Source organism: Sturnira hondurensis, unplaced genomic scaffold (assembly GCF_014824575.4).
Source record: "Sturnira hondurensis isolate 20B ecotype Veracruz unplaced genomic scaffold, ASM1482457v3 Scaffold0017436, whole genome shotgun sequence".
NCBI classification, from domain to species: domain Eukaryota; kingdom Metazoa; phylum Chordata; class Mammalia; order Chiroptera; family Phyllostomidae; genus Sturnira; species Sturnira hondurensis.
In genome coordinates, this window is record NW_028090067.1 from 3,705,980 (window position 1) to 3,731,636 (window position 25,657).

At 43.9% G+C, this 25,657-nt stretch overlaps 1 protein-coding gene across 1 annotated transcript; it reads right to left on the bottom strand.

The window, feature by feature from the left end:
- Nucleotides 1-9,892: 9,892 nt before the first annotated feature.
- NDUFA12 (NADH:ubiquinone oxidoreductase subunit A12) lies at nt 9,893-23,788 on the bottom strand. The gene is made up of 4 exons (XM_037068284.1): nt 23,652-23,788; nt 22,694-22,776; nt 19,518-19,605; nt 9,893-10,177 (listed from the first exon to the last, which is right to left on the bottom strand). The coding sequence occupies exons 1-4, from the start codon at nt 23,735-23,737 to the stop codon at nt 9,997-9,999; spliced, it is 438 nt and encodes a 145-aa protein (XP_036924179.1). The 5' UTR covers nt 23,738-23,788; the 3' UTR covers nt 9,893-9,996.
- Nucleotides 23,789-25,657: the final 1,869 nt, after the last annotated feature.

The following is a 25,657-nucleotide window of genomic DNA, read 5'->3' on the forward strand; positions in this document are numbered from 1 at the left end:
AAACTCCCATAGCATCATCTCCTCCGCAAGGGGAGCCGTCAGCCCCAGAGTTAGCAGACGCTTTCTCCCGCCTCCCACAATTCCTCGGTCAGCATCTCTGTACGGGGACGTGAAGGTGTTGGGAGTCCCAGGAGACGACGGCTCAGGACTTCTTAGGCTGGGCCCAGGAGAGCCAAATAGAAGGCAGTGTAGCTAAAATACACCGAAACACCTTTAAACAACAAAACATTTTAAAGGAAAATTGGATGCCCAGGTGTTTGATGGGCCGGGTCTTGCTGCTGAATGTTATTAAGTATGTGCCTCTCTAGCGCATCGCTATTAAATAAGGGACCGCTAGGATACGCTGTCCGGCAATAATTGGAAACAGAGTATTAGTCAGCAAAAGGGTAAAGCCCTCTCTCGCCTAACCCTCTCCTCCAGGTGCATCCCCCACACAGACTCGTAGTAAAAACATTTTAATGAGGGCAGCAGCTGTTCTTCCTCCCCCTGCCCTTCCCTCCCCACGTGTCCCTCCATGCAACACCTTGGGAAGGAAGCCCTGGAAATGACTTTCCTTTCCTGTTTGATGGAAGCGCCAAAGGGGGAATGAAGCAAAACACACGTACAACACAAATGCGCTCGTGGGGTGTGGGGAGAGAGAAGGCGTTGACTGTGTTAAGAGGCTGAGGGTGAGAGGAGAGGGAGAGATTATGCTTGAATTGACCCAGATCTGAGAGAACCTCAGGCGGACTGTTAGGACTTCCTGTTTGGAGGGATTAAGATGGGAGGCCATTCACAAACCAGGGCTCACATCTGGAGCTTGGCTGTTCCCCTCCCTCCCTCCCTCCTTTTCTCTTTCCCTCCCTCCCTCGATATAATCCAGGAATGAATTCATTAGTGGGTCCAGGGCATTTTTTTGGAGGCCAGACAGAAAGGAAAGTGACCTAGATATATAGGGGCTGGGTGGGCGAGCGGGGTGTCCCTGCCCGCCTCCCTTTACTGCCACCTGCTGGGCTATAGACGCCTTGTGACTATTTTTCTCGGTCTCTTTAGCTCATGTCAGCCCTTTCTCCCTCCACACATCTCACTATGCTGCTCACTCGCCTAAGATGAAAACCTTCTGACTTCAAAATTGTGAACCAAGAGCTTCCTTCGTTGTTAGGGTTGGAGATATTGGACTTATTTTTTCCTTTCTCAACGACAGCTGCAGCTTTGACTTCCCAACACTCTGCTTTGGTACCCGAATCAAGGGAAGCATTAACTGAATGTTTTATATTCATGGCTTTTCTAGCTAGATTACTGCCCACATTACATAAAGATACATTTATGAATTTAGGTTAGGTATCCAGATACACCAAAAAAAAAGTATTTTAAAAGTGCTAAGCAAATGTAGGATAATTTTATGATTATGCTAAGTCCGGAAGAAAAATCTGTGGTCACCACGCAACTCATGCCAGGCAGGTGAGGTCTAAGTGATGTTAGTCCCAGTCCCAGTCCCAGTCGCAGCCACACTGGGCATTTCAGAGCGTCTGGTTCTGCAGGTGGAGTTGTCTTGCTCCCAGGGGTGGCATCTCCAGAATCTAGACTCTCCAGCTTTGGTAAGAGCCCAGCCACCTCCCCCAACCCAACCCCATGTGGGATTGTTGTTCTCACCATCTCTAGATCCCTCCAGCCTCCCCAGATGGGGCCACATGTGGTAGCCAGAAGTGTCAAAATCCAACCTCAGGACATGCTGGGCAGATGAGCCTTCCAGCCCTCCCTGTTTGCTGTCCAACCTCAGAGTGGCCTTACAGTGCCCGGGGAGGTGGCACTTCCTTCCACCTCCTCCCTCCCTCCTCTGCACTCCCCTCCCGGACCTTTACTCCAGACTTTGTCCACCCTCAAGCCACACTGCTCTTACCCCCGGGGAATGGCACTTGCAGAAAGAGACTCAACTCAATGAGCCCAGTTGAGCCCAGTTGCCTAAGAAGGGATGAGCACGTACGTGGTGCTTGCTTTTAAGAGGAGCTACAGTCAGGGAACTGCTGCTTTCTTTCATGCTGAGGGGCTGCAGGGTTGCTGTCAACCCCTTAGAACTGAGTTTCTTAATCCTTTCTTTTAAAGATCAAAATAAAACTCACAAGACATAAAATTCACCATGTAAGCCATCTTAAAGTGCATAACTCATAGTTTTTAGTGTCCTCACAATGTCGTGCAGCCATCACTGTGGTCTGATTCCAGAACATTTCCATCGCCCCCCAGCCCATGCCTGTAAGCGGTTGACCCCGATTTTCAGTCCTTTTTTAACTCACATGTCCTAACAGCCAAGGATCGTACTGAGTTTTGTTTCTTGTAGTTTGCTTTATGAAAAATACTACAGTGATTTTATTCACTTTGTCAATGCAAAATTATGTTTTCATGTTGTGTATGCGTTTTCAAACTATAGATGCCTCCCAAACTGGCCCCCTGTGGGCGTCTCTCTCAGCCCTGGTTGAATATTGATTTATTGGGTGAGATGACACTTGTGAATGGACTTATTTTGTGTGGATGGCTTTTACATGCCCAGCTGCTTCTTCCGTGAGTAAATTTCTGTGTGTTCCACCTAGGTCAAGTGAGAGCATCTGGTTCTAGCGACTGGTGTTGCCTTAGATGAAACTCTTAACACTACAAATGCATGAAGCCTACCTGCAAAGAGAGAACTTTTCATGAAGGTGAAAACAGTTTTTCGTGGTAACTTAAAATTTAAATTTCAAATGAGGATGCGGATTTCCTGGCACTTAATTTTTCATCCTCTTTCCACTGCTTAAAAGATTATGGGGAATTTAGCTTTACTTAGTGACATAGAAATGACTGACAACTTCTTACCAACTTTATTGTGGCTCAGAGTTCCCAGTCTACGCGCAGCCAACTCTGCGAATTGGCAGGCCTCTCTGTCCCGGGAATCACCAAGGAGAGCACAGGGACTCTGAAGACCTACATCCATCCGCAAGTGCACATGCAGAGGCTTCATGGAATGCATGCTTCCACTTCAGCACACGTTTAAGTTTCTAAGATAAAATTCTTGTCTTAGTTGATACCAGTAAGTCTTAACAAGCACCACTGGTCTATAACATGCCATGTGAATCAGCAATTCATCTAACAGAGAAGATGACACATACCAATAACGAATTTCACTGCTACAGAGAGGTAATAAGTTCATAAGGATGTTATCTGAGTGAAGACGTCCACTTGCAAGTGAAAGCTTAAGTCCGTCTAGGCCCCGAAAAATAATGTTAGGAAAATGTATTGGTTCACGTAACTACAAAGTCTAGGCGAAGTCTAGCTTCAAGCCGGGCTAGGACTGGGTGTTAAACACTGTAACTGGGAGTCTGTCCTGTTCCTTCCCTTGCCTCCACTTCCCGTTGCATGGACTTCACTTTCAGACTGCCTCCCTGAAACTTAGTGCCTCCCAGCCACACCTGGCATAGACCCTCCAACCTCCAAGCCTTACAGATGAGGAATTCTCCTTTTCCAGTATGTCCAACCACAGTCTTGGACTTCAGTTTCAGTGGCCTGTCTTGGGTCACTTACTCTCATGCCTGACCCAGTGGCAGAAGCCAGTGGAACAAGGCAGTCTGAGAATTACAGAGCAGGTGCACACCCACTGACCCACAGGGTTGTAAGGAGGGGAAGCACGATCCCCCAGACCTGTCAGGATTCTCTGACGGAAGAAAGGAAGAGGGGTGTGGGCAAGCACAAACAACAGATGTCCAGACTGAGGCTTGTCAGGACCTGCATTCTCTCCCCAACATGTCCTGGTGGGTAACCCAGAGGTCCCATGTCCCACAGCTGCTGGGGACGCCATTCATGCTGTATTCATGGAGGTGACATTTGCGGCCCAGAGGCTTGAGCCAGGAGGGCCGGATCGATACCAGACACCAGTCCAGGAAACAATTTTCTAGGACCAGTCCTGTCCCCATGCATTTGTTGAACAATCTACCAGAAGTGGACAAGTATGTCATCTGTAATTCCGGTGTTTCCATAAGTCTTAGGACTGTGACCTTTCTGGAGCCAGAGCTGAAAAATGCGACTCTATTACCGTGCACCCGTGACGCAACTCCACTTCCTGCTCGTGGACATTTGGCGCTGGGGTACGAGTTCCCCCCTGTTTAGGGAGAAGGGTATGAATTGGATTTCTCCATAAGTAGGAACGTGACATGCAAGTCTCTGCAAGGTGATCACTGACGTGATTACAAACCCTTGAAATAATCGCTGGTCTTTTCGGAAACACAGTGCAATGTCGTGGTGACTAGTGTACTTTTTTTCTTTCTCTTACAAAAGCTGCTCGATGAAACAATTTTACTTTCCTGTTTATAAATATTTGCATGCTTTAGTGTTATTCCCCACAAGTGCTTTTACTTCCTGAAATTTCAGAATCTGCTGTTCGGGGCTGCTGCTGACTCATCATCTCACCTCTAGCAAAATTATCCAATCTGATCGACACCATTTTACTTCAGGTAGGCGGTAGGTGTTCAGTAAATACTGAACACACATTACTTACTGGAATAATTTTGTTCATGCCTTTTCTCAAAAAGGAACAGTAAGTAGTATGAAGAAAATAAAACAAGCAAATTTATATAAATAAAATTTAAACATAATAGGAGGTTTCAAGCGAGCTGCTTTGGATTGCAGGGCCACAGATACTGCTGAGGAGGCGACGCTGGTGCAGTGATAACCCTGGGATCCAAATGAGGGAGCTACACGAAGGCATTACTGTTGCAGACAGGAGGGACAGCAAGTGCAAAGGCTCCCCAACAAGAATGAACCTGGATGTTCACAGAAATGCCAATCAAACCCACAGTGAGATACCACCCCATACCCAGATACCACCCCTGTTGGAATGGCTAGTACCAACCAGACAGGAAAGAACAAATGTTGGAGGGGATGTGGAGGAGAAGGAACCCCATACACTGCTGGTGAGAACACACTGTTGGTGGGAATGTCAACTGGTACATCCACTGTGGAAAAGAGTATGGCAGTTCCTCAAAAAAAATCCCCCTGGCTGGTGTAGCTCAGTGGATTGAGAGTGGGCCTGCGAACCAGAAGATCGCGGTTCGATTCCCAGTCAGGGCACATGTTTGGGTTGCAGGCCAGTTTCCGGCAGGAGCCAGTTCCCTACAGGGGATGCACGAGAAACAACCATACATTAATGTTTCCTTCCTCTCTCCTTCCCTTCCCCTCCAAAGATAAATAAATAAAATATTTCAAAAAAAAAATCACTTAAAAAAAAAAAAAAGAGTATGGTAGTTCCTCAAAAAAAATGAAGAATAAGAACTACCATATGACCCAGTAATCCCTCTTCTGGATATCTACCCAAAAGATTTGAAAATATTATTTATAAAGATAAATAATATGTTCTCTGCAGCATTAATCACATGGAAACAACCTAAGTGTCCTTCGACTGATGACTGGATGCAGAAGATGGGATTCCACTCAGCATAAAGGATGATGCAATACTGCCATTTGTGGATGGGGCTTCAGAGAATCAGGCTAAGTGCAATGTCAGACAGTAAAGGACAAGAACCCTATGATTTCACTGATATGTGGGGTATTAAACAGCAACAAATGAACAAATAAAACAAGCTAACTCATACACACGGACAACACATGGTGGTTACCAGAGGGGAAGGGGATTGGGAGGATGAAGTAGGGGGTCAGATATGTGGTGAGGAAAGGAGACTAGACTTTGGGTGGTAGACATATAAATGGTGTGTCATCAAACTGTATACCTGCCCCGGCTGGTGTGGCTCAGTGTATAGAGTGCTGGCCTGCAAACCAAGAGGTCGCTGGTTTGATTCTCGGTCAGGGCACAACATGCCTGGGTTGCAGGGCAGGTCCCCAGTAAGGAGTGTGTGAGAGGCAATCGCACGCTGATGTTTCTCTCCCTCTCTTTCTCCCTCCTTTCCCTTCTTTTAAAATAAACAAACAAATAAAATCTTTATAAAACTGTATACCTAAAACTTATAGAATGTTATTAGCCAATGTTAGCCCAATACATTTAATTTTTAAAAGAATATAGAGAAGACTGGTATGACTGAGATATGACAGGTGTTTGAGGGAAGAATGAGGAAGACGAGGTCTGAGAGGAGATGGGCACATTATGGCCACGAGCAAGGATTCCTGCAGACGCTAATTAATTCTTTGCCTCTTTTCTGTGAAGTGGGTTTCTTGTCCAGGGCACTATCCTATGTACAACAAAGCAGAAGGTGTTCTAAGTCCATGAATATTAGTGTTGGCCAAAGTATGACAGGCAAAGACAGCGGATCCAAATTCAGAGTCACATCCCATTTCCAGGAAAACAAATCAGGCTCCCGCCGAGGGGCAGAAGCGCAGTGGATGAGGCTGCTGTCCTTCCCTGTGTTTGAGGTTTCGTTCCCGCGGAAGCCAACGCTGAGACAAGACCTTGTGCTCAGGAGGTGAGCCGTAAGCTCCTGGCTGCTTTGTTCTAAATCTCCGTGGATTCTAGGTCCAATCCTCAAGGTTCATTTGCAAAGCCCTTGCTCCACCCCTCACACCTATTTTCAATGTTGCTCAAGTCTCTGACATGTAGCCAGTGACTGGTTACACACCTGACTCAGGTCATGTTTCCTTCCAGGCAACACACACGATAAAAGGCACGGCTTGAGATCCTGCCCGATTCCTGCTGAAATCCTGCCCTCTGCTGTCCAAGGCAGCCGCTGATAGGGGCGCAGCGTACAACTTTCAGCTGCTGGTGCGCAGTGTTCAACATCTACACACCAGGCTTGGCTTCTTTCACTCTCAGCTGATTGGCAACAACTCTCCTCAAGGGCAAAGCGGCAGACTGGTGGGGACAAGGTGTGGGGACAGTGTAGTTAAAAGCACCATGGCTGGGAAGAAATCTGCTCACACAAACCAAATACCTGGAACTGGTCAACTTTATGAATCGGTAGGTGAGATAGTACCTTGAACCCCATGGTCCCCAATATACTGGTAGTGAGTTGGGGCTGTTTCTGAACAAGAAAATAGTGATCTTCCTGAAGGGCTTTGTAGCCTTGCTCCCAAATCCTGTGGGCTTCCATTGTGACTTCTGTGGACAGACTTGTTTCTGACTTCGGTGAGTGTCCCGGTCTGCCGGACGTTCTGAGGGCTGAGGGGCGGAGCTGCTTGGGTGGCAGCCTGAGCCTCCTACAGAGACTGTTTCTGCTCTGACAGCTCTTCGGGTCGCCTAGTCAATAAATAAGTGCAGACCCCCCGCGTGCTATATGCTGTCCCTACCACAAGGCACTGTGCATGTTCTAGTTGTAGAAGCAAGATGTAGCAATTTGTCCCCAACACTGGAGGGGCTGTCTCGGCGTGCGCTAGCCCACCGTACCCCTGGGGCTGTTGTTAAGCCGTCAAGTGCTTTTACTTCCATGAGATTCAGAGTCCATCCTTTGGACGACATGTGCCTTCCCAAGGCATACATGTAGCTGTATTTCCTGCCCTGTATCCACATAGCAGGCTCAGGGGACATCCTCGTGTACCAAACGGCTAGAGCTGGCACCTCTGGGGCAGATTTATGAAGCTATTCCTGCCCCTGCCAGGTAAAAGCAAGCTGCTAGTGCGCTCTAAACCCAGATAAATCAAAATGCAGTGGATAGACCAGCAGTTTCATGGCAAATGCCAGAGGCTGCACTAAGGTGCTCCGATAGAGACCCTCTCAGGAGCAGCTGCTGTAATTCAGATCACCCCAAGATTAGGCTGTAGTGGAGTCCACTGACATCCTCCAAGACCCATCATTCTCTCCCTGGTCAAGCGGAAGTACGCTCTGCATGGGGGGATGACAGGTTACCACATTTCTATCTTCCTCCTCTCAATGGTCACACTAACGTGTATAATTACTGCCAAGGACATACCGCTCTGTTACTTGTCGTTCTGATGGGAACAGTGCTCTATTCCCTGTGGCCCTCCTGTCACAGGAACTCTCACTCCCCAGGGCAGGGAGCTGATGTTGAGATTGTGCAAAGGACATGCACGCTGTCTACACGGAGGAACTGAGGAAATAAACCAGGGGGACATGGGGAAGGGAGGGGAGTTCAGTGCCCCAGTGGGCTTACAGCGAAGTGGGGTCCGACCTCCTTCCTGTAACCTCTATTCTGACCAGGGGCCACAGGATATGTCTTTTCTAAGTACACATCACCCAAAGAAGGAGCTGGGTGGAAGGCTCACAATACACATCTCCATTATAACAGCACAGCCCATAAACCGAGGGTTCTGGTCCTGAGGATTAACTCAGGTCTAGGATTTGAAAAGCCTTGATCTTCTAGCTTAATTCAAGTGTCGGGTACTAGACCTAGGAAGTTGGCTTTAAAAAAAAACCTGGTTGAAAACTAAGGCAGCTGCCTGTTGCTTCCACGCCAGACTCTAAGATCACCTGGATGCGGTAAGACTGTGCAGACAGGACATTTCCCAGTGGCTACCTTCCCACCTTCTCTCTCCCCGTGAAGAACACGCCCATTTTCCTTCTAACAGGTGAAGAAATGCCTGACCCAGAAAGAACAGCAGGCTGGGAGAGAACCTCTAATTGCTCACAACTCTCCCTTGACAATCTACCCTAATGGCACTGGGAAGCCATGTTTTAGGCCCTGGAGGAAAAGTTACTGAAGGGCTACACGGGCAGAGCACATGAGATCTCGGTCTAGCACGGGCCAGCTTTTAGAGTTCGGTCCTGCTCTACAGTGGTCCCTCAGCAAACTGCAGGAGGCTGCCCAAAATCACACACTGGGTACAGTATCTCCTGAGGGCGCCCAGTTCAACCTGATCCTGCTAAGTAAGGGGTCCTCACTCAGAGGTGGGGCTGTGAGAAAACTTGTTTCCTGAGATCAGAGAGACTTTCAGAAGAACTATATGGTGTGACTTCCTTTAGCCCGGTGGGTCACAACCTTAGCTGCAATGGAATCATCGGGTTGGAACCCTCTGAGATGCTGGTCTAAAAGCCTGGGCCTCTAGACCTTAAAAATTGCCCTGGGTGATGCTCAAGTGCAACCAAGGCCTTTCTAGCTCCTTGCAGATACCCCCAGACCTACAGTCGGGACCCCACTCTATCCCTCAATTTTCACGTAAGAAACGTGAGGTTAGCTATGCCATACAAGTGCCCAGAATTTCACTGAATACCTTGAACTGAGATCTGGGAGTCAAGGTTCATTCTCTCCGTTAGGTTACCCAGTGCCCTTGAAAGCAACTGTCTGACTCCATCATCTTTGCATTCTTCTTTAATCACCATTATATTGCTCTATGGGGGCTGCTAATAACCAGTATCCAAGGACCTTATCCTAGGAGGCTCATGGGTCCTGGTGACTAAAACCAATGCAACAGTTGGATAAGCGACCTGACTGCTGAAGCCACGTGCTTTCTGTCCAGAACACGGAGGGCCATGGCTCTGCCCCTCATCCTACCCAGACACAGCCAGGGCCGAGGATCCCTCACGTCCCAGGAAATCTTTTGCCTACTACTCATTTTCTGAAACCAATCTAAATTAAAGTTCTGTTTGAAGCAACAACAAAATATCAGTGACCCCAGTTGGTGTAAAGAAATAAGAACCCATTGGGTGGATCCTGGGACAGTTCACACATCCAGACACATGGTGAAAGAGCCAAAGCTTGGGAACTAGGAGGTCTCTGAACACGTCCTCCTCAGAGAGCTGCCATAGAAGCCATCGAGCTCTGGGCACTACTCACCTCTCTGTCTCTCCAGTTAAGTCTCTCCTTCCTTCAAGGAAGTCTGCTGGGCTCAGCTCGGGTTCGGGTCTTCCCCCATCAGTCAGCTGTGGCAGTGAGGCAGGGTCATGAAGCACGGACATGACCCCTGGGACAAGGGGGAGTGTATTTCAGTTACCCATGTTGGTACGCCACTGCTTTGCAAATGATAAATGACAAAGGGCAAAAAGACACAAAGATATTGTTTAATCAAATAATTTTAATCAAGTTGACAATGAGCAGTAAAAGTGCATTTACATGAAAACCCCCATATTTTACATGTTTAAACGGTTTTCCATTGCCTTTACTTGTAAGGTGTTGCGGGCGGGATCCACTCTTGAATCTTCTTCCTAGTGGTGGAATAAGGTACGTACTGTTCCGGAGTGCCGCTCACGTTGAACTTATGGTTCGCCCAGATGAACCTGCGAGGAGTAGGTGGCTTGGTTGTTGGAGGATCATCAGTCATGCAGTGAAGCCACCGATGCCTTAAGGAGGGAAAAAGACAGCCGTGAAGAGGCAGAGCAGTGGGGGGGCGTTTTGTTGCTTGAGCTCAAATCCTAGCTCCACCGCCGACTGGCTGAACTTTTCTATGCCTTAGTTTTTTCATCCGCACATCTTACTTCCTAAGGATGGTGTAAGCATTAAACAAGACAGTACACATAGCACCTAGAAAAATTCCTGTGCACAGTAGGTGTCAACAAACATTAGCTACTGTTACCATCCTTACCGTATTTCTTCAAGTCTAGGACACCATCGATTTTAAGATACACCACTGTCTCATGTACCTCTAAGACAGAGAAACGCCGCCAACTATATGATGACACTACTGATCAGAGTATGTACCCTAATTTTAGGTGCAGAAATGCATTCTCAAACCAGAGAACTACAGAATTACGACGAGACGCTAGCGGCTGACTCCAGAGCTTCTGTGTGCTCGGGCTGCTCTGGCCCAATGCTGAAGGAGAGGAAGAGGGTCTCTGTGTGAATTGTAAATTCAAGCTCAAGTCTGAACACAGAACATAAAATTTGCTATCTTAAAATTATTAGATCACAGCCCAAAGTTCCCAAGTGTTTCGGCCTAAGCGTTTCAATTCAAAGGATATTTGCTGGGAGCAGCAATCCAGCCCACAGAAGGGAGCTGGGTGCTTTCCTCGGAGTCCACAGAGGAATGTCTCTCTAATGACAGAGAAAGGAAGAACCGACGTCCAAGGGACGAGGAGTAAAACTGAGCAGGAAGCCAACCCGAGTTTACATGGGAGAGGAAGGAGAAAGACGATTCATCCCAGATCCCCCCGGCCCAGAGCTCCTAAGGCAGACGCGACCCTGTGGGAAAAGGGAGTGAAGTCCTGACAGCGACAGCGAAGGTGCTGCAGCTCCAAGGGTGGGGGTGGGGTGGGTGGGCGGATATTGCCCAGCTACAGAGAAAAGGGCAAGAGGAGAAGATTTCAGTAAAACAGTTAAGGCTAAAGCTAATAAGAAAAAATTTATGATGCTATGTAAGTTCAAGAGTATTTGCTAGCAGTAATCGACAGATCTATCTAGATAGTTGACTAAAACCATTAAGAAAAGAGATAAAATATTACTACCATTGCTGTATTTGAGGCTAAAGATAATTGTATCATGATCAGCTGACAGCGTGAAGAATGAGTAAGTCTGCATACACTGTGCTGCTGTCCCTGTTACACCCCCAAGGGAAGCGCGGATCACTTAGCGGGAGTGACCTGGGCCAATTAACCTCGGCCACCCCACCGGTGGGGCTCTCGAGGCCGGTGAGACAGGCCCCCCAAACCAAGGCTGCCACTTATCAAGGGGCTTCGTGTAAACTCAAGGCACAGTAGAGATATTCAACTTTACCTTGCTGAGTCATCTTAAGTAACTACAGGAAATTTTATTCAAATACTTGCTGCTATGACTCCTCAAGGTTAAAATGGCATCTAAGGAACCACAGTCCAAAGAGTTTTTTTTGTATCTTATTCAGTTACTTAAGTGACAAATTGAACTCATAGAGAAATAAAAAATGCTCAAAAAACTAAAAGATATTTTTACCACAGTACATAAAATATGAAAATGTTTATCTAGTCAGGATAAACTGGCAGGAGTCAGGGGATGAGCGAACCATCAATTGTCATTGTGGCCAGTGACAGAGAGTAAGAAACAAAAAATGTGACTGTCTGCTAGGCTGGCATCACCCTCCTGCTGCAATTGGTATTAAAGTAGGCTGCAGAATTGTACCTTCTAGATCTGCACACCAAAGAGCTTGTGCAACACAGCCGGCTCTGTTTATTCTCATTAAGGAGGACGCCGTGGACCGACAGCACCATCCGGACACTGTCTCTGACGCCTCACAGCCACTTCAGTTTATGTCCCCGGTATTTTCTTAGAGAACAAAACACCAAGTTACTTACACTCAATGATAAAGTCAGTGAAACTACAAATGGGAAGACTGGCAGAAAGGGGAAAGTTATAAATGCCAAAGAGATAAACATTCATAGAGAAACTAAAACATATTTTGGGGAAAATTCAGAACTCAAATATATTGAAGTGGTATCAAAATAATGGGAAACAAAGACATTAAGTCACGATCACAATACAACTCACATGGAAATAAATCCCCGAGCGGCTGGCCCTATCCTCAGCTGCGTAAGAGGAAGATGTCAGGCACCAAGGGAAGAACACTGGGACTTTCTTGGAAAGTACGGCACTTCCTAGACAGCCTCCCCGCCTGAGGGCATCAAAGTGCAAAATGAAGGGATTCATTTCAAAAATCAGCCCTGGCTGGTGTAGCTCAGTGGATTGAGCGCAGGCCTGCGAACCACATGATCGAGGTTCGATTCCCAGTCAGGGCACATGCCTGGGTTGCAGGCCAGTTCCCAGTTTCCAGCAGGGGACCCACAAGAGGCAGCCATACACTGGTATTTCTCTCCTTCTCTCCTTCCCTTCCCCTCTAAAAGATAAATAAATAAAATCTTAAAAAAAAATGGTTGAAGCCAGTTTAAAAAAAAATCATTCCCAAATAGTCTTTTCAGATTAGTATTAACAACAAAGATTAAAACGTTTAATTTTCCTTTTCAGAAAATTCTCAGATATAAAACATTCCCAAATAACAGCGAACAACAACAAAAAAGCTAAAGGCTGTTTTGAATCTTCTTTTTGGATAATATACATTATTAATATTGGGAGTCAAGACTGGTTTCTGACCATAATGTTCATGTTTCAGATGCTTTCACTTAACATCACTGAGCCTAGAAATGCCAACGATTGTTTTCGTGTTTCAAAAAAATACGTAGGAAAGACTAAAGAAAAACTCCAGACCGTGTTTCCAAGGTAAAAACAGCCCTCACCCTGCCCTGGCGGGCGGACAGGCTGGTGGCAGCGCTGTCCCTGCTCCCCCGGGCGGGGTGTTTCCATCCCGGGCGGGCACTGACCCACCTTCTCCCTCTGTTCCTCTTCCCCTCTTCCTCCCCCTCTGGAATCAAAAACATACACTTGGGTGAGGATGAAAAAAAATGCTCATCGCACTAAAACTATTATTACTCCACCCCACTTTAGTTTATGAAACATTCTCACACAAGATCGCTCAGCCACCTATTTAATATTTCACATTTTAAAACNCCTGAGGGCATCAAAGTGCAAAATGAAGGGATTCATTTCAAAAATCAGTCCTGGCTGGCGTAGCTCAGTGGATTGAGCGCAGGCCTGCGAACCACACGATCGAGGTTCGATTCCCAGTCAGGGCACATGCCTGGGTTGCAGGCCAGTTCCCAGTTCCCAGCAGGGGACTCACCGGAGGCAGCCATACACTGGTATTTCTCTCCTTCTCTCCTTCCCTTCCCCTCTAAAAGATAAATAAATAAAATCTTTAAAAAAAAATGGTTGAAGCCAGTTTAAAAAAAAAATCATTCCCAAATAGTCTTTTCAGTTTAGTATTAACAACAAAGATTAAAACGTTTAATTTTCCTTTTCAGAAAATTCTCAGATATAAAACATTCCCAAATAACAGCGAACAACAACAAAAAAGCTAAAGGCTGTTTTGAATCTTCTTTTTGGATAATATACATTATTAATATTGGGAGTCAAGACTGGTTTCTGACCATAATGTTCATGTTTCAGATGCTTTCACATAACATCACTGAGCCTAGAAATGCCAATGATTGTTTTCGTGTTTCAAAAAAATAAGTAGGAAAGACTAAAGAAAAACTCCAGACCGTGTTTCCAAGGTAAAAACACCCCTCACCCTGCCCTGGCGGGCGGACAGGCTGGTGGCAGCGCTGTCCCTGCTCCCCCGGGCGGTGGGTTTCCATCGCGGGCGGGCACTGACCCACCTTCTCCCTCTGTTCCTCTTCCCCTCTTCCTCCCCCTCTGGAATCAAAAACATACACTTGGGTGAGGATGAAAAAAATGCTCATCGCACTAAAACTATTATTACTCCACCCCACTTTAGTTTATGAAACATTCCACACAAGATCGCTCAGCCACCTATTTAATATTTCACATTTTAAAACTGAGCAAACAGAACTGAAATGACTTTCACAAGGTCCCACAGCACATGTTACGGTGCTGAGGCTTGAGCACAGCTGCCCAAAGGCTGAAGAGAACCCTCTGATCAGTAACTTAAATTACAGTCAACAGACGAAAAGCAGGTTAGAATTATGATAATATCTAGGTATCCGCCCAAATCCTCAGGCCCACCTAACCCCAGAATGAGACTGACAAATTTAACAAATTTGAAAAAGAAAAGACAGTTCCTTACAAAATACCCAAACTCAAACTCTGTCAGCTCCATAACTATTACTTTTAATTAAGTGCAATTTGAAATAAAATCCCAGTAGGGTCTGATGATTTTAAGAATCAGTGGAAAGTCTGTCTAAGCACGTTTTGAAAGCTCACGACAACCAGGAAAGCTGATGTCACTGGACGTCGAGGTTTCCAAGATCAGAAGGGCCTAAAAGCTGGGACAAAGTCCAACAGCAAAACAGTGCTATTCCCCAAACAGACTAAAGGACAGATGAGACAAGGCTAGCACACCAAATTTGTGGGGAAAGTAAACATTTCTCAACAAATGATGCTAGGATAATTTGAAAAAAAGTCAAGTTATATTTCCTAAGACAACTATCAAAATAAATTTATAGAGAGATTAATAATCAGACATAATATGGGTGAGTGTTTACATTCATAATACATATCAATAGTTATAGAACATGAAAGACCATTTCTAAGCTTAATGTCAAAGGCAAAAAGCCATAAAAGAAAATCAATAGTAATTTTACTACATAAAAGTATAAATGTCATAAATGTCCTAAAACTCTGAAAACAAGATTAAAGGATAAAAGAAACAGGGAAAACCATCTGAAATATACAGAAAAGTTCTTCATCTATCATCACAGGTCAGAAAGAAAACTCGAATATCCAGTAGAAAAATGGACAAAATACATTAAAACTTACAAAGTTTTAAACTTGCAACCCCAGGATGCAACAATCTGACCTGGGAACTGGCCGTAGGAAGTGAGGATGGACGGACCACAGGTTTACTTACAGTGGTGAAAAAAGCTCAAGGAACAAAACCAAGAGTAATCGAAAAACTTAAATAACAAGAATAAAACATCAGTAAGAATTATGTTACAGAGAATATTTTATAACTTTAGAAAACATTTACGCTATGTCAAGTTTAAAAAGCAGGTTATTTAGTGAATTTATTTAACAATATTTAGCATTTGTAAGTCATGGGCACCACTCTAAACACTGTACAAATATCAATCCTCATAATAACAACTCTGTGGGACATGTTATTATCTCACCTGAGTAAATGGGGAATATCAAGAGTTCGAGTAATTCACCCAAGGTGGAGCTAGGATTCAAACCCCGCTATGTCTTCAAAAAACCCCTTTACGTTAAAACAAAAACAAAAGGACACGAATGCACAGAAGAGAGATCACAAGGATTATATTTAATGTTAACAATGGTTTGTCTCAGTGTGGTAGAATAACAGATTATTTTTATTTGCTTTGGAAATAAAACAGGACATTTGCTTCAGGACATTTATGACATTTTCTGTTATTTTTCTGAATTTTCTGTAATGGACACGGACTACTTTACAGAAAGAAAAAAGCTATTTAAAAAATCCTTCTAATTCAAATCGGCCAGAGATGGTTTTAAAACCCTGTCCAAGTCATCTGTCATTTTTTTTGACAGACTATAAATATGTTCTGTCTACTTCTAACCCCATTCCATCCCCATTAAGCCATCATTTTTTTAAAAAATCACTCTAAAGTATTCAAATGTTTTAGTGAAAGACTGTTCCACTCAGTCCTCCTTAATGGAAAATTTCTCTAAGTCAATTCCACAATGCAATGTCATTTACTACAGTTACATAGAAAAGGGTCCAACTGTTTTTATTTGTTTAAATCTAGAAACCTCAAAATTTTTCTACATATGACTATCTCTAGCAGATACTATACACTGATAACCTGTGAACACAATAAAGATTTCTTCTGGAAACTGGAATCAAGAGCAGTCAGTAATACACAGTTTATTTCCATACCCCAGGTATGAAACTTTCCAACAACTCCCATTTGTAAAATGTGAGAATCGATCTTAAATGAAGCACTGAATAGTAGCTGAAATGTGTCAAACAAAAGCTGAATTTTAAAAATCAAAACAATCTGCCCTGGCTGGTGTGATTCAGTTAGTTGAGTGTCCTCCTGTGAACCTGAAGGCTGTGGGTTTCATTCCCTGTCAGGGTACGTGGCTGGGTGCAGGGCCTTACCAGTCCAGGCACCTATGCGGCAGGCAACTGACGGTTTTCTCCCAGTCTCTCACTTCCCCTCTCTCCCTAAATTAATGGGCGTGTCTTCAGGTGAGGATTAAAAAAGAAATAGAAACAATCTTGTCTTCTGCTTGTAATTAACACTTTAACAGAGAAAGATTATAAATATAACATTCTGTAACATGTAAAAGTCTACTTAAACATGCGGTCTATCATTTCTTAGTACACAGCTTCTTAATAATCTGATTTTCTGGAGCAGAAATAAAGTAAATATCAGGAAGGATCTATTCTGAAAAGAATCTTGCATACTGTACTTGAACAACAATTAAAATTAAAATTGAAAAAAATCTTGCAACCCATTGTACCAAGCAATGCTCATTTCAATTCAGTTCAAAGTGTGTTTTGCAGGACTCCTCCCTGCTACCTGAAAAAGGCTATATTAAGCAGATACACCAAAAGAAAGCAAACATTCCCTGCCACTGAGATGGCACTTTATTTAGGGGAATATTTTAAAAGATTAAAACAAATGGTTCAGTGGGACAAGGTATTAAAAGGGACAGGTAGAAGTGAGAATGGAATTCAGAGGTAAATCTAGCTTTAAATTCATACAAAAGCTACAAAAGGAAAGACAGACATACCATTTTTGGATCAGCCATAAGTGAAAGAAATTATTGTATCCTAAAAGCAAAATAAGTGATTGTTTCAAGTAAAATGGTATATCAAGTAAAATAGTACAGTCACTCAACAAATATGTGTTGAGCAACTACTATGTGCTAGACACTGTTTTAGGCTTTAGCAATACCACAGTGAACAAAGTTCTTATCAAGAAGCAAGGGAGCTGGGAAGACAATAAATTAAATAATATATAATAACATACCGGGCAGAGATAAGTGCTACCAAGCTGAAGCGGACACAGTGTGAAAGAACACGGGACACGGTGTTCTGAACTGGGGCAGTATGAGAAGCCACTGGAGCAGGCACTTGACTAAAGTGAGGTATGAGCCAATGCGACATCAGGGGAAATAGTACCAGGTGACTGAGACGGGAGCCTGCTCACTGCTCAAGGGGAGTGAGAGGCCGATGTGGCTAAGTCAGGGGTCAGCAGGGCTGTGACCAGGGCAGTGTGTGGAGCGCCTGGCAGGGCTGAGGTCACAGAAGGTCTTGCAGACCATGCAAGGGGTTGGGGTTTTAATTCTCACTATCATGAAAAGTCAATGGACAGTTCTGAGCAGAGAGCTGATATGCTCTGATGTAAATTTTAAAATAATTGCGCTGATTAGTCAGCATGTAAAGAATACCGGTTCTGCGGGAATGCAATCAGCCAGTTGGGAGGCTGTGGTAGGGGTCCAGGCAGGAGGTAATGGGGCTTGGACCAGGGTCACAGTCACAGCGGTAGTGATCCTGCTTCTCTACACAAGCTTCTAAAATACCTTATGCCAACCGAAAAAACCTCATCAACGCATACAGCTGGCCCTCCGCATCCGTGGATTACCAATGGAAGATGGAGAATGGTACAAACATTTAACGAAACAATTCACATATAAGTGCACCCGTGTCATTCAAGGGACACCTGCATAAACCCCAGAACAAGGACGCAAAAGAACCTGACATTGCTTCTGTGACCTTCCTGTCAGAGAGCAGAGTCTGAATCTAGCCACTGGACAAGCCCACACTGAGGGGCATTCTGCAACATAACTGGCCTGTAATTTTCCAAAGTATCAAGATTGGAAAAAGCAAGGAAAAGCTGAGGAACCAATCCAAAGTGAAAGAGACTAGAGGAAAATAAGATGCACCTGAAATGCATGATTAGCTCCTCTTGCTACAAGGGACACTGTTGGGAAACTGACAAAACCTGAATAGGGTTTGGAGATCACGCAGCAGTGGTGTGTCACTGGGAATCTCCTGACATCGATGATTATATTGCGGTTAGGGAGGAGAATGTCCTAACTTGCAGGAATTACATGTTAAATTACTCAGGAGTGCTAGGGTGTCATCATTTTGGCAACTTAATTCAAAATGGTTCAAATACTGGTAACTTTACAATGGCAGCAAACACTCTTGAGATTATCCCAGCTGCTACTCACTAGAGCCCAAAACTATTTCTGATAATCAAGTTCAACTAAAATAAAACGCCAGTTAACCCGATACACTTACTTCTAGTTTTTTTTGGTGAAATTTTCTAGACTAACTAGAAAGGATCTCCAGAGTTTATTGTATATCAACCAAAAGGTATTATTTCAGCAACCTATGGAATACAGATCAGTATTTTGTTTTGAAATATTTAATATAAAATTTAGTAATTCAAGCAAAAGCATTTAGAATTTCATTTCAAAATGGTTATATCAGAAAATCAATTTTTAGAGCTCTAAGGAATTGGGGGGCTCTCATTTTACAGGTGAGCAAACTAAGCCCCAAAGAGGTTAAGGAACTTGCTTCAGATCCAACTGCCAAATGAGATCCGAGCCAGGGCTCTTTTTGCCCTTCCTGCACCCATGGCCGAGCGACACAGTGGTGTACTGTGTTTCCCCCGAGACAGCCACACCACTCTGTATCCCAACATATAACACGAGGCTGTCACACCTCCATCAAGAGACAGGGTCTAGGTTCTCCCCCAGCAAACTTGGGCAGAATTCTCCAATTGCCTTGACCAACGAAATGTAAAATTGATACTAGATGATTTTGAAGACTAAGTTGGACAAGGCATTATGGTTTCTGTCTGGCTCGCTCTCTCTCTCAGAGCGCTTGACTGAGGAGGTCCCGGCTACGTCCCCAGCTGACCGCCAACATTAGCTCCCAGACAATGCATGAACAAGTCTGCAGAGGTGTCCAGGACCCAGCCTTTGACTCTTCCAGCTGAGGCCTGATGTCCTGGGGCAGCGATAAGCCATCCAGGCTGTGTCTTGTCTAAACTCCTGACACACAAAAACTGAGATATATAACCGAGACAGATGCTTTCGGAGTACCACTTACTGCCTTATTAAGAAATAAACTATTCAATAAATATTTTTGTAATAAAACAAACATTGCCAAGCCAAAAAAAAAAGAAGGTTCACTTAGCTTACCATTCGGGGGGCACCATGCTTCCATCCACATCCCAGAACGTGTTTTTGCCATTCATTTCGGTAGTATATACAACCCATCGGTGACGGCCTGAGGGGAATGATTGACATTTAGAAAGATGTGAGAAAATAAAGACGACCTTAAAAAACAAAAGAAAACATAACTGCATAACATCAGAGAAGACAACCTTTTCATTAAGACAAGCCTTCTGTGTGTTCTCATGTAAGAGAGATGCTGGGGGACTAGCAGCCCGGCTGCGATGGTGAGGGTAGCCTTTTATGAAGAGCCTGGCAGCCGCCACAGCAAACTCCCTGCAGAGGGACCAAGACCCACTCGGCGGGTGGGGCTTGGGCCTTTTCCACAGCAGAAAGCCCTTGCTTCCACCCAGGCCAAGAAAACAGTGGAGAGGGCAGAGGGGTGTGTTCCCAGCCGGCNACAAGCCTTCTGTGTGTTCTCATGTAAGAGAGATGCTGGAGGACTAGCAGCCCGGCTGCGATGGTGAGGGTAGCCTTTTATGAACAGCCTGGCAGCCGCCACAGCAAACTCCCTGCAGAGGGACCAAGACCCACTCGGCGGGTGGGGCTTGGGCCTTTTCCATAGCAGAAAGCCCTTGCTTCCACCCAGGCCAAGAAAACAGTGGAGAGGGCAGAGGGGTGTGTTCCCAGCCGGCCAGGGCATTCAAGAGAGAAAGTGCCCCTCCTGAAAATGGGGCAGAGAAATGTATTCACAGCAATCATACTTGGATTATATTTCCATATATATATATTTTTAAAATATATATTCCTGAAATATATTTCTAAGATATATTTCAGAAATCGGTGATTATACATAATAAGCAAACTATATATAAATGACAGTTAAATTAAGTAGGATAATTTATCAAAATACAATCCTATGGCTACACTCTTTAACACATTTCTGTGGAGAAGTCGGAGGCCTAACCGCAATTTACAAGGCTGTTTCTATTGGGTCCTTGAGATGGGCAATGACCTGTATTCCAATGAAGACTTTGTCACTTATTGTCAGTGAATATTAGGCAAATTTTATGAGCCTCAGGTTCTTTGTCTGTTAAAAGTGAATAATTATACCTATAGGTTAACATTGCTGTGAAAAGTACATCACACACACATATACCCAGTTCTGCATCAAACATGTGAGTGCATAATAAAGATTAACTCCTTCTACCATTTTCTCACTGCCCCTACCCCACAAACAGGGAATACTGAATTCATCTCTATAATGGATTTAAACCAAGAAGCAAAAAGATACTCTGTATTTGCTTTGGAGTTTTCCTAGGTAAACATATAATCAACAAACATCAACTAATGCAATTTAAATATAACCACACCTATTTAAAGAAATAAAGCCTTTAATCAGGATTTGCTTCTTCTATTAGAGAAATCAATCTTGAGAATAAGTAAAAGTAAACCATAGAAAAAATAAGAAGAAAATACAAAAAAATGGTAGCATACACCATGTTTATAGATAAGAATTAACATCATTAAAATATCCATACCCCAAAGCAATCTATAGGCTCAATACAATCCTTATCAAAATATGGCATATTTCACAGAACTGGAACAAGTAATCCAAAATTTTATATAGAACTGCAAAAGAATCTGAATAGTCTCAGTAATACTGAGAAAGAAAAACAAAGTTCAGGGTATCATGCTACCTGATATCAAACTATACTACAAGTCCCTAATAATTAAAACAGCATGGTACTGCCCTGACCAGTGTGGCTCAGTTGGTTGGGTATCATCCTGCAAAGTAAAAGGTTAACAGTTTGATTCACAGTCAGGGCACATGCCTGGGTTGTAGCTTAGGTCCCTGGTCATGGTGTATATGCAAGGCAACTGATCAATGTTTCTATCATCGATGTTTCTCTCCCTCTCTTTCTCTCTCCCTTCCTATCTCTCTAAAAAATAAATAAACAAAATTTTAAAAAAACCCAACACGGTACTGTCCTAAAAACAGACATACACATCAATTAAACAGAATAGAGAGCCTAGAACTAAACCCACATCTATATATTCAAATAATGTTTGACAAAGGAGGCAAAAACACACAATGGAGTAAAGACAATCTATTCACTAAATGATGCTGAGAAAATTGGACAGCTACATGCAAAACAATGAAACCAGACCATTTTCTTCTACCATATACAAGTAGAAACTCAAAATTACTTAAAGACAAATATAATACTCACAACCATAAAAATCCTAAAGGAAAACAAAGACAGTAAAACCTCTGACATTTCTCTTAGCAATATTTTTTTCTGATATATCTCCTTGGGTGAGGGAAACGAAAGAAAAAATAAACAAATGGAGTTAATATTGAAAATTTATTAAGAACTTGTACTACTCAACATCAATAAATAAATAAATAGATAGATAGATAAACAAATAAAAGCAATCTCTAATCCAGTGAGGCAGGGGTCCGTGAAGGCAGATGGAGGAAGTGAGGTTCCATAGAGGTAGGCCACGGCAACAGAGCCGGGCCTTACCAATCTCACAATAAATATATCAAAAATTTAAATGTGTATACTCAGACTCAGCAATTCCACTTCCAGACATTTATTATTAGAACATTTAAACAAATAAGTGTGATGTAGTTATGGACAAGTTCACTGAAGCACTGTCTACAGCAGGGGCATCAAACCCATTTTCACCTGGGGCCACATCAGCCTCTTGGTTGCCTTCAAAGGACCGAATATAATTTCAACTCCTCAACAGTGAAGGAGTAGTTACATTTATACAGTCCTAAAATTATTTCAGCCCTCTGAAGGCAACTGTGAGGCTGATGTGGCCCCCGGTAAAAATGAGTTTGATACCCCTGGTTTACAGTAAAAAAAAAAAAAAGGCTGAACGCAGTCTAAATATCTATCAACAGTAAAATGTTTGAAAACACAATGGCGTTGCTGTGAAAAAAATGTAAATAAGAAAACACAAACAAAAAAAGGCATGCTGGAGATATATCCAATTCATATGGGAAAATAGTCATGGTTTTTATGTAAAAATACACCTGTTTACAAATAACATGCACAACATAATCCCATGAAATAAAAAGTATATGTAGCTTTATACAATGATTAAAGAAGCTCCTTGTATATTACGAGAAAGAGTCAAATCGTCTCAAGCTCACTCCCATTATTCACAGCGAGAAATACCGCACTCACCGAAAAACTGCTTGTTGTCTTCATAGTATTTGTTTCCATATTTGTCTTCACCCACTAATGTACCAACCCTCACATCATTTAGCCTGTGAATATCCCAAAGAAAACAGACATTTTAGAATAATTCTTTGCTCAAAACACAAATGTAAATAAAGTTAGAATACTAACTTTCAGCAACAAAGGCAATTAGGAAAAGGAAAAGGAAGAGATGCTTGGGGATAATCACTAGTTGCAGACTTTCTAGCCTTCCTCCCCAGGCTCATACTACTCACTGCTGATATACAGGTTTCCAGTTTTCTAGAATACCTGCTCATGTTGCCCCCAGAACCACATGGATAGCACAAAAAAAGATAAACTGACACAACTTAAATTACACTAAATATATAGATACAATTTACAAGACTACTTTTATCTACTATCAGGGCACTGGAGTTGGCAAAAACCTTCATGAAATCAGGAAGCCAAAGCATTTCAACCTAAAAATGATATAAATGTCCTGGCTTTCATTCGACTCTGGGGTTTCAACTGGCTTCCACGGGCGATGCTGCCAGTCGGATTCAACGAATGTTAGGACTAGTAGGGATCATTATGATCACCTAGTTTAACGCCTTAGGTGCAGAGGAAGAAAATTAAGGCCAGTGAAGGGAGGCAGGGCGCTCCCAAGGTCACAGAACGAGTGTTTGACAATGCTCATTCCTCTCCAGAAAGCGGGGCAGGGGGCAGGTGCCCTCACCTCCACGTCACGCAACTCTGTCTCTAGAGCTGGCTTTGGTCCTGTCTCTGGGAGATCCCTGGAAAGAGACTTCGGCCCGGGGGGGAAAGGCAGAGATTGGGCTCTGGTCTGTCCTTGACCAGAGCTGCGGTTTCTCCAGGGTGACCCAAACCCGAGCCCCGTTCCAAGATCCCGACCAGGGCAAGTCCAGCCTGGAGGCCAGGAGCATGGCTATTGCTGCCTGCCTACCTGAAGAGCATTCGTAGATAGCCTCGGAGGCCACCGTGGCCGCTGACCTGTTGCAGCCCGCGCTGCAAGACCTGAAGGTACTCCATCTTGCCCCGCAGGCCCCGCCCCTCGGGTACGGCGCTCAGAAGGCACCGGCAGGAAACGAAGAGTCAGCTGCGGGGAGCCCAACGCAGAAAGTTCCCCAAGCCTGAGCGCGTTGGACGAGGTGAGTCTGCGCGGGAGCACCCCTGCGTGGCCACTTCCCTATTTCCGAAGACTTTGTGGTCGGTTTCCTTGAGAAGCAAAGGCCCAACAAGGTTTTATCGGTTCTCGGAAGCTGCATTCAGAAGGTGGCACATGTGGTGGAAAACCTACCTAAAATTAGGCTCCTCCAGGTGGAGGGTTCCTCCTTTGGGGAATCTCAACTCAGACTACTTCAAAATCGTTTCTAGGGCCAAGATTCTTTAGAAACAAGATAACCATTAAGGAATCCAATATTGAGCACATAATGGTAATGAGTACATATACTAGCGTTGTGGAAGAATAGCGAGGAGGAATAGAAAGGTATATGATTAAGTATCTGCTCTCAAGGATTTGGTGATTTAGTTGCAAGGTTAAAATTAAAAATTTTTAAATTATTAGAAAAGTAATTTATGCATTATATATGTAGATAATAAGAAATATACAGCCCTGGCTGGTGTAGCTCAGTGGATTGCCTGCGAACCACACGATGGAGGTTCGATTCCCACTCAGGGCACATGCCTGGGTTGCAGGCTGGTTCTCACACGAGAGGCAACCATACATTGATGTTTCTCTCCTTCTCTCCTTCCCTTCCCCTCTAAAGATAAATAAATAAAAATCTTTTTAAAAAAGGAAATATACATGTATTTCTTCTCTCCTTGATTATCTGAGCTCCTGTCATCGCACAACTGTCACACAGGAACGGAGCAAACCAGTGGCAAAGAAGTCCCCCCTAAAACTCGTCCCCACTCACCGACCTGCCAGGAGTGGGGCCCCGGCTGGGGCTGGGGCTGAGGCTGAGGCTGGTGGCCTCAGCTCCCTTGCTTGAGGACACTGTAAACCTGATCCAGTGCATGGCACAGGCCCTGGTCCTCAGGCATCCTGCTGCCCAGGGAGACGAAATAGGTGTGCTCCCGGAACCTCACCTGCTCAGGGGTCATCCTTGTAGAACTCCACCAGCAGCAGCTTGTCACGAAGGATGTCATTAGTAAGGAAGCTGTTCTGGACGTTGGCCAATTCCACGTTTGTGGGGATAACGTTTAAGTCACTGGGCCTTTGCTGGCAAGGACCCCAGCCATCCCAAGCCTCCCATCCCATGAGGGCCCTGTTCTGTACATCAGGCTTTGCTGTGCATATTTAAAATTTTAAATAATAAAGGATATTAAATGTTACTTCTATTTTTTCTATAGCTATCTATATGCTTTAAAACCTATATTCCTTGATCCATTAATTTGGAACATTCTCTCTTGACTCAACTACTTATGATGAGAAATTTAGACCCTCATTTCCTTCACCTCTTCTCACTATTTGCTCTTCCAAACTCAAGTCAACATAATTTGTCCAAACAGCAAAGGTTTTTAAGATTTACACTCAAATTTTAACTGTAAGCTTTCATAATTGTCTGAGTTTAAAAACAAACAATATTCCTTGAAAGGATCAAGTAATATGACTAGAACCAGGGGAGGGATTTAATTTTATGCTACTAAACCTTCAACCCCAAAAGAAAAACTTGCAAATATGAGGGTCAAATTTCTCTTAGACTCTATCAATCACTCCAAATCATGTCATATTTTAATTTGCCTTATGTTGAACTATGACTTTCATGCATTTTTGTTCTCCTATTTAAAAAGTCCAGCTGAAATATTTCTATATATCTAAGAACTCAAAAAAAGCCAACCACATTATCACCTCACATTAAGGTAATAATTCTTTCATATTCAATATTGAGAACAGTTCAAATTCCCCAATTCTCATATTTTTAGTTTTTCCAAATAAGACTCAGAGTT

Coding starts and splice junctions, on each gene's coding strand:
- NDUFA12 (XM_037068284.1), bottom strand. CDS start 23,737: ATGGAGTACCTTCAGGTCTTGCAGCGCGGGCTGCAACAGGTCAGCGGC. Junction 22,777..23,651: donor TATCTACGAATGCTCTTCAG/GTAGGCAGGCAG, acceptor GGATATTCACAG/GCTAAATGATGTGAGGGTTG. Junction 10,178..19,517: donor AGCATGGTGCCCCCCGAATG/GTAAGCTAAGTG, acceptor TCCCTCCTTAAG/GCATCGGTGGCTTCACTGCA.